The 16,250-nt window shown below is 40.3% G+C and overlaps 1 protein-coding gene across 5 annotated transcripts in view; it reads right to left on the bottom strand.

Moving 5' to 3' along the window:
• The window catches only part of LAMA4 (laminin subunit alpha 4), a 151,153-nt gene that overhangs the window by 49,670 nt on the left and 85,233 nt on the right, over positions 1 to 16,250 (bottom strand). For all 5 annotated transcript variants that reach the window (XM_032650950.1, XM_032650949.1, XM_032650953.1 and 2 more), the window contains exon 13: positions 10,602 to 10,718. In XM_032650950.1, coding sequence (XP_032506841.1) covers positions 10,602 to 10,718 — 117 coding nt within the window. The remainder of the gene's footprint in view (positions 1 to 10,601; positions 10,719 to 16,250) is intronic.

The raw sequence follows: 16,250 nt of genomic DNA, 5'->3' as shown, positions 1-16,250 counted from the left end.
TTGGTCACAGTCTCTGCCTTAAAACCCTCTTTTCCCCCAGTTTCTGTGATGCTGCTCTCTCCTGGTCTCCTATTTCTCTGGCCAGGCAGAAGACTTTCAAAGCTGGTGTTCCTAGGGGCTAGACTCAGGCCTTTCCTGTCTGAGCCATCTAACTCCTTTCTCTGAACCCAGCCTTTTAGTCTTCTGATCCATTCTCCACCACCCTGCAGGAATGGTGAACTTTCTATTAAGCAAATCTGATCATATTATTTCCCTTCTCAAAATCAGCCACTTGCTTTGCATGAACAAATCCAATTCCTAAGCGAGGCTTCAGCAACTGACTCCTCCTCTTACTAATTTCATCATTTCTTACCACTTCCCACCCAACCGCATCCCATGGTCCAAACTTGACTAATTGTTGTTTTCATGCTCTGTAATTTTTTCTGGCACCTGTGCCTTTTCACATATTTTCTCTGTCTGGAGTAACTTCTCTTTATTTTCTGTCTGATCCACCTGGAAAAGTTATACTCATCCTTCCAAATTCAGCTCAGATACCACTTCCTTTATGAAGCCATCTCTAACCTCTCTAGGGTGAGCTGTGTTGCCACATATTTCAATTATCCACGTGCCACACAACTGTTATGATTTCACATTATTATTCCACCCACCAGATTATATAATCTTAGAAGGCAGGGACTATGTTTAATTTATTTTTATACTCCCAGAATGTAGCATAGTCCCTAGCACATAGGGTTTATGTTATAACTACAGCATTAAGGGTGTAGTCCATTTCGTTGGTCATCTGGGGAACAAGACTGTGAAAAAAAAGTTTTTAGTTGTATAAGCAGAAAAAATACCATGGATATTCTACCTTTACTCATTAATTTGCTCAACAAATATTCATTGTGTACCCACTATGTGCCAGGTACTCTTTCAGGATATAGAACACATAGCTATGAACACAGTCTCTACTCTCAAGGAATTTACAATCTAGTGGGAATATACAGTAATAAATAAAACAAGTGATTAAATAAATGAACAAGCTAATTTCAGGGAATAAAAAATATTTTGAATAAAAGATAACAGGTACGGGGCTTCCCTGGTGGCACACTGGTTGAGAGTCCGCCTGCCGATGCAGGGGACACAGGTTCGTGCCCCGGTCCGGGAGGATCCCACATGCCGCGGAGCGGCTGGGCCTGTGAGCCATGGCTGCTGAGCCTGCGCGTCCGGAGCCTGTGCTCTGCAACGGGAGAGGCCACAACAGTGACAGGCCCGCATACCGCAAAAAAAAAAAAGATAACAGGTACGATGGGTTAGAGAGTGACTGAGGGCAAGAGAGCTACTTGGACTGAATGTTCACAAGGACACTAGCCATTTGAAGATCTGGGGATATCAGGTGCAAAAGTCCTGAGGCAAGAAAAAGTATGGTATGTTTGAAAAACAGGGAGGAGTTGGAGTGTATGAACAGGAGTGCGCTGAAGTGTAGTGAGGAGGGAGAGAGTGGGTATGAGGTCAGAGAGGTGAGCCAGAGTAAGGTCACTTAGGGCCTCATGGGCCATGTAGCATGAGTTTGTTTCTTACTTTAAGTATCACTGGAGGTTTTGTGTGGGATAAACAATGTTATCTGATTATGTTTTTAAAGGATTGTTCTGCTGCTGCGTAGAGAATGGATCTTGAGGGGCAGGTGTGGAGGCAAATGAATCAGTAGGAGGCTCTTTCAGAAGTCCATACTGGAGATGAGGAGACTTGGACCCATACTCAAGAGTAGCAGCAGAGAAGAGGGTAGTGGTCAGAAATCAGCATTCGGTTTGGAGGTAGGGCCAACAGGTCTTGTTGAAATGGGAGTGAGGGGAAAGGAGAAATCAAGAAGGACTCCAGAATTTTGATTTGAGCAATTGGATTGTGCCAGTTACTGAGCTAGGTAAAACTAGGGAAGAGGGAGTTATTCAGAATATGTTAAGTTTGATATGCCTATTACACACCTAAGTGGTAGATGAAACTGTGATTTAGCTACATACCACACTGAGTTCTTACTTGAAAACGTCAAGTATGCATTTGGATATAGAAGCTTGGAACTCAGTGGAGGTCTCAGAGCTAGAGGTACACATTGTGGAATCATGCATCTAATTGTTCTTTAAAGTCATGGGATTCATTGCGATCAACTAGGGAGAGAGTATAAGTAGAAAAAAGGGCCCAGGACTGAGCACTGAGCCATTCATTATCCAGAGCAGGGACCAACATGGCCCAGGGCCAAGTGTGGTCTGAGGCCTATTTTTATATAGCTCCCCACTAGGAATATTTTTTACATTTTTAAAGAGTTCTAAAAAACATCAAGCCAAACCAAACAAAGAAGAATAAGGGAGAACAGTTTTATGTGGCCTGCAGAGCATAAAATATTTACCATGTAGTGGACATGCAGAGGCGAAGCTATCAAAGTTGGCTGAGAAGAAATGGCCACGGAGGAAGGAGAAGAATCAGATGAGTGGGGTATTGGAGAACCCAGGACAGGAGCTCCAAGTGTTTAAAAATAGAGGGAAGGGTAATTAGTGGCAGGGCTAATAAAGCTGAGGAGAGAGAAACAACCATGGTTTTGGCTATGTTGAGGTCGCTAATGACTTGGACAAAAACAGTCTCAGTGAAGGGACATGGAATCCCACTTGGAGTGGGTTGAGTACAGTAGTCAGCAGGTGGCTGGAAGGTGGAAACAGCAACTGTAAATGACTCTTGAGATGTTTTGCTGTGAAGCAGAGTAATGGGGCAGAGATTAGAGGGGATGTGAGCAGGGTTGTTCTTCTTTTTAATTTTTAAAAGGTAGGAGACACTAGAGTATGTTTCTGTGTTGGCAGTAATGACTCAGTAAAGAGTAAGAATTGGGCAAAACAGAAGAGAGAGGGCACAGTTTGGGAGTGAAACCCAGCAACCATGTTTTTGAGCAGAGGAAGGATGGGATTCAGAGCATAGGTGGAGGGAGTAAACTTTGGCAGGAGAAGGGACGTTTCACTAATTATAATAGGTAGGAAGGTAGAAGTGTAGATACACATGCAGGTAGACTGGTAGCTTTGGGGAGGGAAGATGAGGGGAATTATCCTCTCTTTGTTCCTAATTTTCAGCAAAGCATGAAGCAAATTCACCAGCCAGACTGACAGAAGGGGAGGTGGGTTTCCCACCAGTCATATTGGCTTCTCTGGTGTGGCCACGATGCTGAGGGTACTTGGGTTTACAGGGTTAAGGGATTAGAATTCTCAGGTGAGTACAATAGGGGAAGAGGTAAGTATGGAAGTAAAGGGTGTTTCCAAAGAATGATTATACTGATAATTTTAGCTTAAGGAAGGAACGGCAAACGAGATGGAGGAGGTTTTGCCATGGCTAGAGAATTGGTGGAGTGTGCCTTTTAGAGTAAGTGAGATAAGAGGTGGTGCTCAGGGAGGGAGGTGCTTGATACTGGGATTTGGGAGAGGCATTCTTAGTGATGACAAGATCTGGGTCTGGTCATACTAGGGATTACAGAGGTGGATGGGAGGAAAAGCTTGTTGGACAGGAGAAGTTCAAGGAACCGGAGGTCTGAGAGCTGGTGGACTCATCCATCTGGATTTTGATGTCAGCAAGGATAGTGGTGGAAGTAGGGATGGAGAGGAAGACAGGGATGGAAAGGAAGCTAAAATAGTCAAAGAATGAGATGGTGATCAGATGACTTTAAAATAATATCCTTTTGGGCTTCCCTGGTGGCGCAGTGGTTGAGGGTCTGCCTGCCGATGCAGGGGACACGGGTTCATGTCCTGGTCCAGGAAGATCCCACATGCCGCGGAGCGGCTGGGCCTATGAGCCATGGCTGCTGAGCCTGCGCGTCCAGAGCCTGTGCTCTGCAACAGGAGAGGCCACAACAGTGAGAGGCCCGCGTACCACAAAAAAAAAAAAAAAAAAAAAACCTTTTAAAGGTAATAAAAATGAGCTAGGAGTACTTTTGTGGGAAAGGAACCAAGATGGCGGAGTAGAAGGACGTGCTATCACTCCCTCTTGTGAGAACACCAGAATCACAACTAGTTGCTGGACAATCATCGACAGGAAGACACTGGAACTCACCAAAAAAAGATACCCCACATCCAAAGACAAAGGAGAAGCCTCAGTGAGATGGTAGGAGGGGCGCAGTCATAGTAAAACAAATCCTGTAACTGCTGGGTGGGTGGCTCACAGACTGGAGAACACTTATACCACAGAAGTCCACCCACTGGAGTGAAGGTTCTGAGCCCCACGTCAGTCTTCCCAACCTGGGGGTCTGGCAACAGGAGGAGGAATTCCTCGAGAATCAGACTTTGAAGGCTAGTGGGATTTGATTGCAGGACTTCGACAGGACTGGGGGAAACAGACACTCCACTCTTGGAGGGCACACACAAAGTAGTATGCGCTTTGGGACCCAGGGTAAGGGGCAGTGACCCTGGGGGAGACTGAACCAGATCTACCTGCTAGTGTTGGAGGGTCTCCTGCAGAGGCGGGGGGAGTGGTGGCTGTGGCTCACCATGGGGACAAGGACACTGGCAGCAGAGGTTCTGGGAAGTACTCCTTGGCATGAGCCCTCCCAGAGTCTGTCATTAGCCCCACCAAAGAGCCCAGGTAGGCTCCAGTGTTGGGTTGCCTCAGGCCAGACAACCAACAGGGAGGGAACCCAGCCCCACCCATCAACAATCAAGGGGATTAAAGTTTTACTGAGCTCTTCCCACCAGAGCAGTCAGCTCTACCCACCACCAGTCCCTCCCATCAGGAAACTTACACAAGGCTCTGAGATAGCCTCATCCACCAGAGGGCAGACAGCAGAAGCAAGAAGAACTACAATCCTGCAGCCTGTGGAACAAAAACCACATTCACAGAAAGATAAACAAGATGAAAAGGCAGAGGGCTATGTACCAGATGAAGGAACAAGATAAAACCCCAGAAAAACAACTAAATGAAGTGGAGATAGGCAACCTTCCAGAAAAGGAATTCAGAATAACGATAGTGAAGATGATCCAGGACCTCGGAAAAAGAATGGAGGCAAAGATTGAGAAGATGCAAGAAATGTTTAACAAAGACCTAGAAGAATTAAAGAACAAACAAACAGAGATGAACAATACAATAACTGAAATGAAAAATACACTAGAAGGAATCAATAGCAGAATAACTGAGGCAGAAGAACGGATAAGTGATCTGGAAGATAGAATGGTGGAATTCACTGCTGAGGAACAGAATAAAGAAAAAAGAATGAAATGAAATGAAGACAGCCTAAGAGACCTCTGGGACAACATAAAATGCAACAACATTCGCATTATAGGGGTCCCAGAAGGAGAAGAGAGAGAAAGGACCCGAGAAAATATCTGAAGAGATTATAGCCGAAAACTTCCCTAACATGGGAAAGGAAATAGCTACCCAAGTCCAGGAAGCGCAGAGAGTCCCATACAGGATAAACCCAAGAAGAAACATGCTGAGACACATAGTAATCAAACTGGCAAAAATTAAAGACAAAGAAAAATTACTGAAAGCAGCAAGGGAAAAACGACAAATAACATACAAGGGAACTCCCATACGGTTAACAGCTGATTTCTCAGCAGAAACTCTACAAGCCAGAAGGGAGTGGCAAGATATACTTAAAGTGATGACAGGGAAGGACCTACAACCAAGATTACTCTACCCAGCAAGAATCTCATTCAGATTTGATGGAGAAATCAAAAGCTTTACAGACAAGCAAAAGCTAAGGGAATTCAGCACCACCAAACCAGCTCTACAACAAATTCTAAAGGAACTTCTCTAAGGGGGAAACACAAGAGAAGAAAAGGACCTACAAAAACAAACCCAAAGGGCTTCCCTGGTGGCGCAGTGGTTGAGAATCTGCCTGCTAATGCAGGGGGGACGGGTTCAAGCCCTGGTCTGGGAGGATCCCATGTGCCATGGAGCAACTGGGCCCGTGAGCCACAAGTACTGAGCCTGCGCATCTGGAGCCTGTGCTCTCCAACGGGAGAGGCCGTGATGGTGAGAGGCCCACGCACCGTGATGAGGAGTGGCCCCCACTTGCCACAACTGGAGAGAGCCCTCGCACAGAAACAAAGACCCAACACAGCAAAAATTAATAAATTAATTAATTAAAAAAAAACAAAAAAACAAACCCAAAACAATTAAGAAAATGGTCATAGGAATATACATATCAATAATTACCTTATATGAGAATGGATTAAATGCTCCAACCAAAAGAAACAGGCTTGCTGAATGGATACAAAAACAAGACCCATATATATGCTGTCTACAAGAGACCCACTTCAGACCTAGGGACACATACAGACTGAAAGTAAGGGGATGGAAAAACATATTCCATGCAAATGGAAATCAAAAGAAAGCTGCAGTAGCAATACTCATATCAGATAAAACAGACTTTAAAATAAAGAATCTTACAAGACACAAGGAAGGACACTACAGAGATCAATCCAAGAAGAAGATATAACAATTATACATTTTTATGCACCCAACGTAGGAGGATCTCAATGCATAAGGCCACTGCTAACAGCTATAAAAGAGGAAATCGACAGGAACACAATAATAGTGGGGGACTTTAACACCTCACTTACACCAATGGATAGATCATCAAAAATGAAAATAAATAAGGAAACAGAAGCTTTAAATGACACAATAGACCAGATAGATTTAATTGATATTTATAGGGCATTCCATCCAAAAACAGCAGATTACACTTTCTTCTCAACTGCCCACAGAACATTCTCCAGGATAGATCACATCTTGGGTCACAAATCAAGACTCAGTAAATTCAAGAAAACTGAAATCGTATCAAGCATCTTTTCTGACCACAACACCATGAGATTAGAAATGAATTACAGGGGAAAAAACGTTAAAAACACAAACACATGGAGGCTAAACACTACGTTACTAAATAACCAAGAGATCACTGAAGAAATCAAAGAGGAAATCAAAAAATACCTGGAGACAAATGACAATGAGAACACAATGATCCAAAACCTATGAGATGCAGCAAAAACAATTATAAGAGGGAAGTTTATAGTTATAAAGCCTACCTCAAGAAACAAGAAAAATCTCAAATAAACAGTCCAACCTTATACCTAAAGGAACTGGAGAAAGAAGAACAAACAAAACCCAAACTTAGCAGAAGGAAAGAAATCATAAAGATCAGAGCAGAAATAAATGAAATAGAAACAAAGAAAACAATAGCAAAGATCAATAAAACTAAAAGCTGGTTCTTTGAGAAGATAAACAAAATTGATAAACCATTAGCCAGATTCATCAAGAAAAAGAGGGAGAGGACTCAAATCAATAAAATTAGAAATGAAAAAGGAGAAGTTACAACAGACACCACAGAAATACAAACATCCTAAGATACTACTACAAGCAACACTATGCCAATAAAATGGACAACCTGGAAGACATGGACAAATTCTTAGAAATGTATAACCTTCCAAGACTGAACCAGGAAGAAACAGAAAATATGAACAGACCAATCACAAGTAATGAAATTGAAACTTTCATTAAAAATCTTCCAACAAACAAAAGTCCAGGACCAGATGGCTTCACAGGCAAACTGTATCAAACATTTAGAGAAGAACTAACACCTATCCTTCTCAAACTCTTCCAAAAATTTGCAGAGGAAGGAACACTCCCAAACTCATTCTGAGGCCACCATCATGCTGATACCAAAACCAGACAAAGATACTACAAAAAAAGAAAATTACAGACCAATATCACTAATGAATATAGATGCAAATTTCCTCAACAAAATACCAGCAAACAGAATCCAACAACACATGAAAAGGATCATATACCATGATCAAGTGGGATTTATCCCAGGGATACAAGGATTCTTCAATATACGCAAATCAATCAATGTGATACACCATATTAACAAATTGAAGAATAAAAACCATATGATCATCTCAATAGATGCAGAAAAAGCTTTTGACGAAATTCAACACCCATTTATGATAAAAACTCTCCAGAAAGTGGGCATAGAGGGAAGCTACCTCAACGTAATAAAGGCCATATATGACAAACCCACAGCAAACAGCATTTGCAATGGTGAAAAACTGAACACATTTCCTCTAAGATCAGGAACAAGACAAGGATGTCCACTCTCACCACTATTATTCAACATAGTTTTGGAAGTCCTAGCCACAGCAATCAGAGAAGAAAAAGATATAAAAGGAATACAAATTGGAAAAGAAGACGTAAAATTGTCACTGTTTACAGATGACATGATAGTATACATACAGAATCCTAAAAATGCCACCAGAAAACTACTAGAGCTAATCAATGAATTTGGTAGAGTTGCAGGATACAAAATTAATGCACAGAAATCTCTTGCATTCCTATACACTAATGATGAAAACTCTGAAAGAGTAATTAAGGAAACAGTCCCATTTACCATTGCAACAAAAAGGATAAAATACCTAGGAATAAACCTACCTAGGGAGACAAAAGACCTCTATGCAGAAAACTGTAAGACACTGATGAAAGAAATTAAAGATGATACCAACAGATGGAGAGATATACCATGTTCTTGGATTGGAAGAATCAATATTGTGAAAATGACTACACTACCTAAAGCAATCTCCAGATTCAGTGCAATCCCTGGCAAATTACCAATGGCAATTTTTACGGAACTAGAACAAAAAATCTTAAAATTTGTATGGAGACACAAAAGACCCCGAATAGCCAAAGCAGTCTTGAGGGGAAAAAAACAGTGCTGGAGGAATCAGACTCCCTGACTTCAGACTATACTACAAAACTACAGTAATCAAGACAATATGGTACTGGCACAGAAACAGAAATGTAGATCAAGGAAGAAGATAGAAAGCCCAGAGATAAACCCACGCATCTATGGTCAACTAATCTATGACAAAGGAGGCAAGGATACACAATGGAGAAAAGACAGTCTCTTCAATAAGCGGTGCTGGGAAAACTGGACAACTACATGTAAAAGAATGAAATTAGAACACTCCCGAACACCATACACAAAAATAAACTCAAAATGGATTCAAGACCTAAATGTAAGACCAGACACTGTAAAACTCTTAGAGGAAAACATAGGAAGAACACTCTTTGACATAAATCACAGCAAGATCTTTTTTGATCCACCTCCTACAGTAATGGAAATAAAAACAAAAATAAACAAATGGGACCTAATGAAACTTCAAAGCTTTTGCACAGCAAAGGAAACCATAAAGACGACGAAAAGACAACCCTCAGAATGGGAGAAAATATTTGCAAACGAATCAACGGACAAAGGATTAATCTCCAAAATATATAAACAGCTCATGCAGCTCAATATTAAAGAAACAAACAACCCAATCCAAAAATGGGCAGAAGACCTAAATAGACATTTCTCCAAAGAAGACATACAGATGGCCAAGAAGTGCATGAAAAGCTGCTCAACATCACTAATTATTAGAGAAATGCAAATCAAAACTACAGTGAGGTATCACCACACACCAATTAGAATGGGCATCGTCAGAAAATCTACGAACAAGAAATGCTGGAGAGGGTGTGGAGAAAAGGGAACCCTCTTGCACTGTTGGTGGGAATGTAAACTGATATAGCCACTATGGAGAACAGTATGGAGGTTCCTTAAAAAACTGAAAATAGAATTACCATATGACCCAGCAATCCCACTAGTGGGCATATACCCAGAGAAAACCATAATTCAAAAAGACACATGCACCCCAGTGTTCACTGTAGCACTATTTACAATAGCCAGGTCATGGAAGCAATCTAAGACAGACGAATGGATAAAGGAGATGTGGTACATATATACAGCGGAATATTACTCAGTCATAAAAAGGAATGAAATTGAGTCATTTGTTGAGATGTTGATGGATCTAGAGACTGTCATACAGAGTGAAGTAAGTCAGAAAGAGAAAAAGAAATATCGTATATTAACGCATGTATGTGGAACCTAGAAAAATGGTACGGATGAACCGTTTTGCAGGGCAGAAGTTGAGACACAGATGTAGAGAACAAACGTATGTACACCAAGGGGGGAAAGCTGTGGGGGGGTGCGGATGGTGGTGTGCTGAATTGGGTGATTGGGATTGACATGTATACACTGATGTGTATAAAATTGATGACTAATAAGAACCTGCTGTATAAAAAAAATAAAATTAAATTTAAAAAAGAGTACTTTCGTGATGCATTCATCAGAAAATTTCTACTTTAAAAATGTGACATTTATTGATATTGAATATCAGCTTTATTAAACACACAACTTACAAGTAAAGAGTGAGTAGGATGTATCTAGATTTACACTTTCTACAGAACTTTCTGTGATTATCTGTGCTGAACGAAATGGCAGACATTAGCCATATGTGGTGCTGTTGAGCACATGAAATGTGGCTAATGTGACTGAGGAATTAAATTTTAATTTTATTTCATTTTAAGTAATTTAAATTTAAGTAGCCATGTGTGGCTAGTGGCAACTGTACAATGAAAGGAACTGAAAAATTCAGTCAACTGATCTTATTTTTACAATTCCTGCTAACTTGATAGATTGAATTGGAGTTGATTATTCTTCTGTGACACTGAGCTCCTTTTCTAACCTGCTATAAATACTAACCTGAACAAGTCACGTGTGTCCTTACCTTTATTATGTCATCAAGTTCTGAAAGGGTCATCCGAGGCATTGTCAGTGAGTCAGAAGACATCCTCAGAGACTCGTTCACCCCTGCCATCTGTTCCCTCACTCTGTCATGCTGTTTCTGCATGAGGAAGAGCAAGGGAGAGAGGAAGAAAAGGTCGCTTTAGATAAAGAAGGCATCAGGGATAGTGCTGTCAGCTTGCTGCCACTGCACTCCGACAGATCCAGGTTCCTATCCCAGACCCACCAATGAATTGCTGTGTCACTCTGGGCAATTTGACCCGGCCCAGCCTCAGCTTTCTCATTTATAAAATGGAGATAATGAAAGTAAGCACCTCAGGAGCTTCAAAGAACTTAGTTATGATTATTACTTACAGTGCCACCACATCAAAGAGAGTTGACACTCCAGAGAGGGCCCTTGCCTCTTTCTCCATAAATGTGAAATGAGGCTAGGGAGATAGCATTGAACAGGCTCTGTATTTGCAGTAATTGAAAACTGAATTAATTCCAAAAAGCATTTATCATGTGCTAACTTTGGGCCAGGCACAAATAGCTCATTTGGACAGGAATAAAGTATATACAAAAGAATCTTAATGTCCTTTCAAAATTTTAAAATGGCCCTATTATCAAAACATAAAATTGTGATCTCGCTTCCTCCTACTCTGAGCTCTTTATGTTAGATGCTCAGATGTTCTGAGGAGGGAAATTGCCCAAGTGTGGTTATATTTTTTTCTTCTCTTTTTTCAGTTTTTTTTTTTTATTGAAGCATAGTTGATTTACAATGTTGTACCAATCTCTGCTGTACAGCAAAGTGACTCAGTTATACACATGTATACATTCTTTTTTTAATATTCTTTTCCATTATGGTTTATCACAGGATACTGAATATAGTTCCCTGTGCTATACATTAGGACCTTGTTGTTTATCCATTCTAAATGTAATAGCTTGCATCTACCAACCCCAAACTCCCAGTCCATCCCTCTCCCTCCCCCACTCCCCCTTGGCAACCACAAGTCTGTTCTCCATGTCTATGTGTCTATTTCTGTTTTGTAGATAGGTTCATTTGTGTCATATTTTAGATTCCACATATAAGTGATATCATGTGGTATTTGTCTTTCTCTTTCTGACTTACTTCACTTAGTATGATAATCTCTAGGTCCATCCATGTTGCTGCAAATAGCATTATTTCGTTCTTTTTCATGGCTGAGTAGTATTCCATTGTATATATGTACCACATCTTCTTCATCCATTCATCTGTTGATGGACATTTAGGTTGTTTCTATGTTTTGGCTATTGTGAATAGTGCTGCTATGAACATAGGGGTGCATGTGTCTTTTTGAATTATAGTTTTGTCTGGGTATATTCCCAGATGTGGGATTGCTGAATCACACAGTAATTCTATTTTTAGTTTTCTGAGGAACCTCCATACTGTTTTCCATAGTGGCTGTAACAACTTACTTTCCCACCAACAGTGTAGGAGGGTTCTCTTTTCTGCACACCCTCTCCAGCATTTGTTATTTGTAGACTTTTTTTTTTTAATTTTTTAAAGTTAATTTAATTTATTTTTGGCTGCATTGGGTCTTTGTTGCTGCACGCAGGCTTTCTCTAGTTGCAGCGAGCAGGGATACTCTTCGTTGTGGTGTGCGGGCTTCTCATTGCTGTGGTTTCCTTTGTTGCAGAGCACAGGCTCTAGGCACGTGGGCTCTGTAGTTGCTCTAGGGCGTGCGGGCTTGTTGTGGCACTTGGGCTCTACAGTGCAGGCTCAGTAGTTGTGGCACACGGGCTTAGTTGCTTTGCGGCATGCATTGGCAGGCGGATTCTTAACCACTGCACCACCAGGGAAGTCCCTTTTATTTGTAGACTTTTTAATCATGGCCATTCTGACCAGTGTGAGGTGGTATCTCATTGTAGTTTTGATTTGCATTTCTCTAATAATTAGTAATGTTGAGCATTTTTTCATGTGCCTACTGGCCATCTGTTTGTCTTCTTTGGAGAAATGTCTATTACGATCTTCTGCCCATTTTTCGATTGGGTTGTTCCAAGTGTGGATATATTTTCTGATGAATACTTTAACTTATACTTTGACTCTGGGGTTCTAGAGTCAGGGATCTTATGATTTTGACGAAATATTGTAGAGCTTCAGAGATTGAAAGCAACACAGAATGAAATTTAACATGCAAAAAGTAAAAGACCCATTTTATAATCTGAGTAAAAAATGAGCTGGTTACTTTAGAAATGGTAATTTAAATTAGGGTTGAAATTTTTGTTATGGTATAATCTAGGATATCACAGAAATAATTATAAAAGCCTACACTTGAATGACATACTTTAAAACTTTCTAAGTTCATCTTAATGTCTTTTCTCACTCCCTAGACTCTTTTCTGATTTAGTGGAAAAGAAGAATTAAACCCATCTTCTCCAAATATCTTGCTACAGGGAAAGACATAGGTCTAGGGACAGAAAAGTATCTCATTTGATCATCCTCTTAAAGCAAGAACATTAAAAAAAAATCAATTTCCCCTCAAAATCCATCAAGCTTCATACAGTGCGACTATCTGGGGTTAATTGTTCTTGTCTTCACAAGGAGAGGTAGTTAATACAGCTCTACACAAAAGCAATATTTTAAAGTATGTAAGGAAGCGAGGTCAAAAAGATTGGTATTATCTAGCTGTCTCAGAGCAGTTTTCCTGTTATAGAGTTTGAGATATGACCCCTTCCAGAAGCGCTTCTATCTGAGTTGCCTTAATGGAACACAGCTAACACCCTGAAGTAACAACCAAACTTCAAAGCCACGTGTGAACAGCACTGCCTGATAAGCTCATTTGCAGTAGTTGGAAAATGATATGCTTCAAATTAAAGGGTTTCTGTCATTTACCAGATATAGCATTAGACAGAAATGAATAAAATTAGCTTTGAAACAAAGATATTCCCACGGAAAGATGGACAATTTGAACAAAAGGAAGTTTAGAAACTAATAATTAGTGAAAACGACAATAATTAGCACTATTTAGCATGCTTCAGTATCCATTTCACGTATGCAAAAAATAAAACAAAGTTTCCTGACACTTAAAAAGAGATAGAAACAGTCTTGGGAAGGTGGAGTTTTGGAGTTTATGAGAATACCTAAACAGACAGAATCTCATTTTCTTTTTTAAAATTTTTAAATTTTATTTATTTTTTTATACAGCAGGTTCTTATTAGTCATCAATTTTATACACATCATTGTATACATGTCAATCTCAATCGCCCAATTCATCACACCCGCCCCCACGGCTTTCCCCCCTTGGTGTCCATACCTCTGTTCTCTACATCTGTGTCTCAATTTCTGCCATGCAAACCGGTTCATCCGTACCATTTTTCTAGGTTCCACATACATGCGTTAATATACGATGCTTTTCCCTTTCTGACTTACTTCACTCTGTATGACAGTCTCTAGATCCATCCACGTCTCAACAAATGACCCAATTTCGTTCCTTTTTATGGCTGAGTAATATTCCACTGTATATATGTACCACATCTCCTTTATCCATTCGTCTGTCGATGGGCATTTAGGTTGCTTCCATGACCTGGCTATTGTAAATAGTGCTACAGTGAACACTGGGGTGCATGTGTCTTTTTGAATTGTGGTTTTCTCTGGGTATATGCCCACTAGTGGGATTGCTGGGTCACATGGTAATTCTATTTTCAGTTTTTTAAGGAATCTCCATAATGTTCTCCATGGTGGCTGTATCAGTTTACATTCCCACCAACAGTGCAAGAGGGTTCCCTTTTCTCCACACCCTCTCCAGCATTTCTTGTTTGTAGATTTTCTGATGATGCCCATTCTAATTGGTGTGTGGTGATACCTCACTGTAGTTTTGATTTGCATTTCTCTAATAACTAGTGATCTTGAGCAGCTTTTCATGTACTTCTTGGCCATCTGTATGTCTTCTTTGGAGAAATGTCTATTTAGGTCTTCTGCCCATTTTTGGATTGGGTTGTTTGTTTCTTTAATATTGAGCTGCATGAGCTGTTTATATATTTTGGAGATTAATCCTTTGTCCGTTGATTCGTTTGCAAATATTTTCTCCCATTCTGAGGGTTGTCTTTTCGTCGTCTTTATGGTTTCCTTTGCTGTGCAAAAGCTTTGAAGTTTCATTAGGTCCCATTTGTTTATTTTTGTTTTTATTTCCATTACTGTAGGAGGTGGATCAAAAAAGATCTTGCTGTGATTTATGTCAAAGAGTGTTCTTCCTATGTTTTCCTCTAAGAGTTTTACAGTGTCTGGTCTTAAATTTAGGTCTTGAATCCATTTTGAGTTTATTTTTGTGTATGGTATTTGGGAGTGTTCTAATTTCATTCTTTTACATGTAGTTGTCCAGTTTTCCCAGCACCACTTATTGAAGAGACTGTCTTTTCTCCATTGTGTATCCTTGCCTCCTTTGTCATAGATTAGTTGACCATGGGTGCATGAACTTATCTCTGGGCTTTCTATCTTGTTCCATTGATCTATGTTTCTGTTTTTGTGCCAGTACCATATAGTCTTGATTACTGTAGCTTTGTAGCATAGTCTGAAGTCAGGGAGTCTGATTCCTTCAGCTCCATTTTTTTCCCTCAAGACTGCTTTGGCTATTCGGGGTTTTTTGTGTCTCCATACAAATTTTAAGATGATCTGTTCTAGTTCCATAAAAAATGTCATTGGTAATTTGCCAGGGATTGCATTGAACCTGTAGATTGCTTTGGGTAGTATAGTCATTTTCACAATGTTGATTCTTCCAACCCAAGAACATGGTATATCTCTCCATGTGTTTATATTGTGTTTAATTTCTTTCATCAGTGTCTTATAGTTTTCTGCATACAGGTCTTTTGTCTCCTTAGGTAGGTTTATTCCTAGGTATTTTATTCTTTTTGTTGCAATGGTAAATGGGAGTATTTCCTTAATTTCTCTTTCAGATTTTTCATTATTGGTGTGTAGGAATGCAAGAGATTAACTCACTTTTATTTAGGAAATTTTACAATGACTTACTAAGAGAAAGTGATGACTGAAAATCAGAGCAGAGAACCTAATTTAAGTTGGGTTTGCTGACAATAAACATAGCTAAAGTAATGAGTTTGCACACAGTTGCTTCCTATTTTTGACATTGCTTTTCCACTCTAACCTTTATAAATATGTCCAAAGAGGCAGGTGTCTTCCTATCAGAAGATGACCACTCTTGGTGATGAGTGTGTGCATCACTTGGCACAGAAGTGTGAGCATCACCAGTTCTAAGTCTGGTGGTATGGGCATGCACAAATCCTGGCCCCGTAGGGTGACTGCCTTGGCAACCTCTGGCCAAGCCTGGGAATTTTTCTCACCTCTTTGTAATTGTATGACCTTAGCTTGAATTAGACTCCCTATCTCTGCAGCTGCTGACCAGCCAGGCTGTGAGATCTGCTTTTCAGGCCCTTCCAAAAATTATACACATCTTTACAGGAACATGGTTCCGGGTTGCTTTGGGATTTTTACTGCTCTCAGTATAAAAAAAGTTAGGCACAGGAATCATGCCTTGTCTACTCAGTTGCAAGAGCAATACATCCAACACAGGTGGACACAAGCACCAGGAACAACTGCATTCTTATCAATGCACAAGCTCAACAACTACAATGGTTTCAACTTGAGTTTAGGTGTACACAC

Source organism: Phocoena sinus, chromosome 12 (genome assembly GCF_008692025.1).
Source record: "Phocoena sinus isolate mPhoSin1 chromosome 12, mPhoSin1.pri, whole genome shotgun sequence".
Taxonomy (NCBI): domain Eukaryota; kingdom Metazoa; phylum Chordata; class Mammalia; order Artiodactyla; family Phocoenidae; genus Phocoena; species Phocoena sinus.
This window is presented reverse-complemented; position numbering and strand designations above follow the sequence as displayed.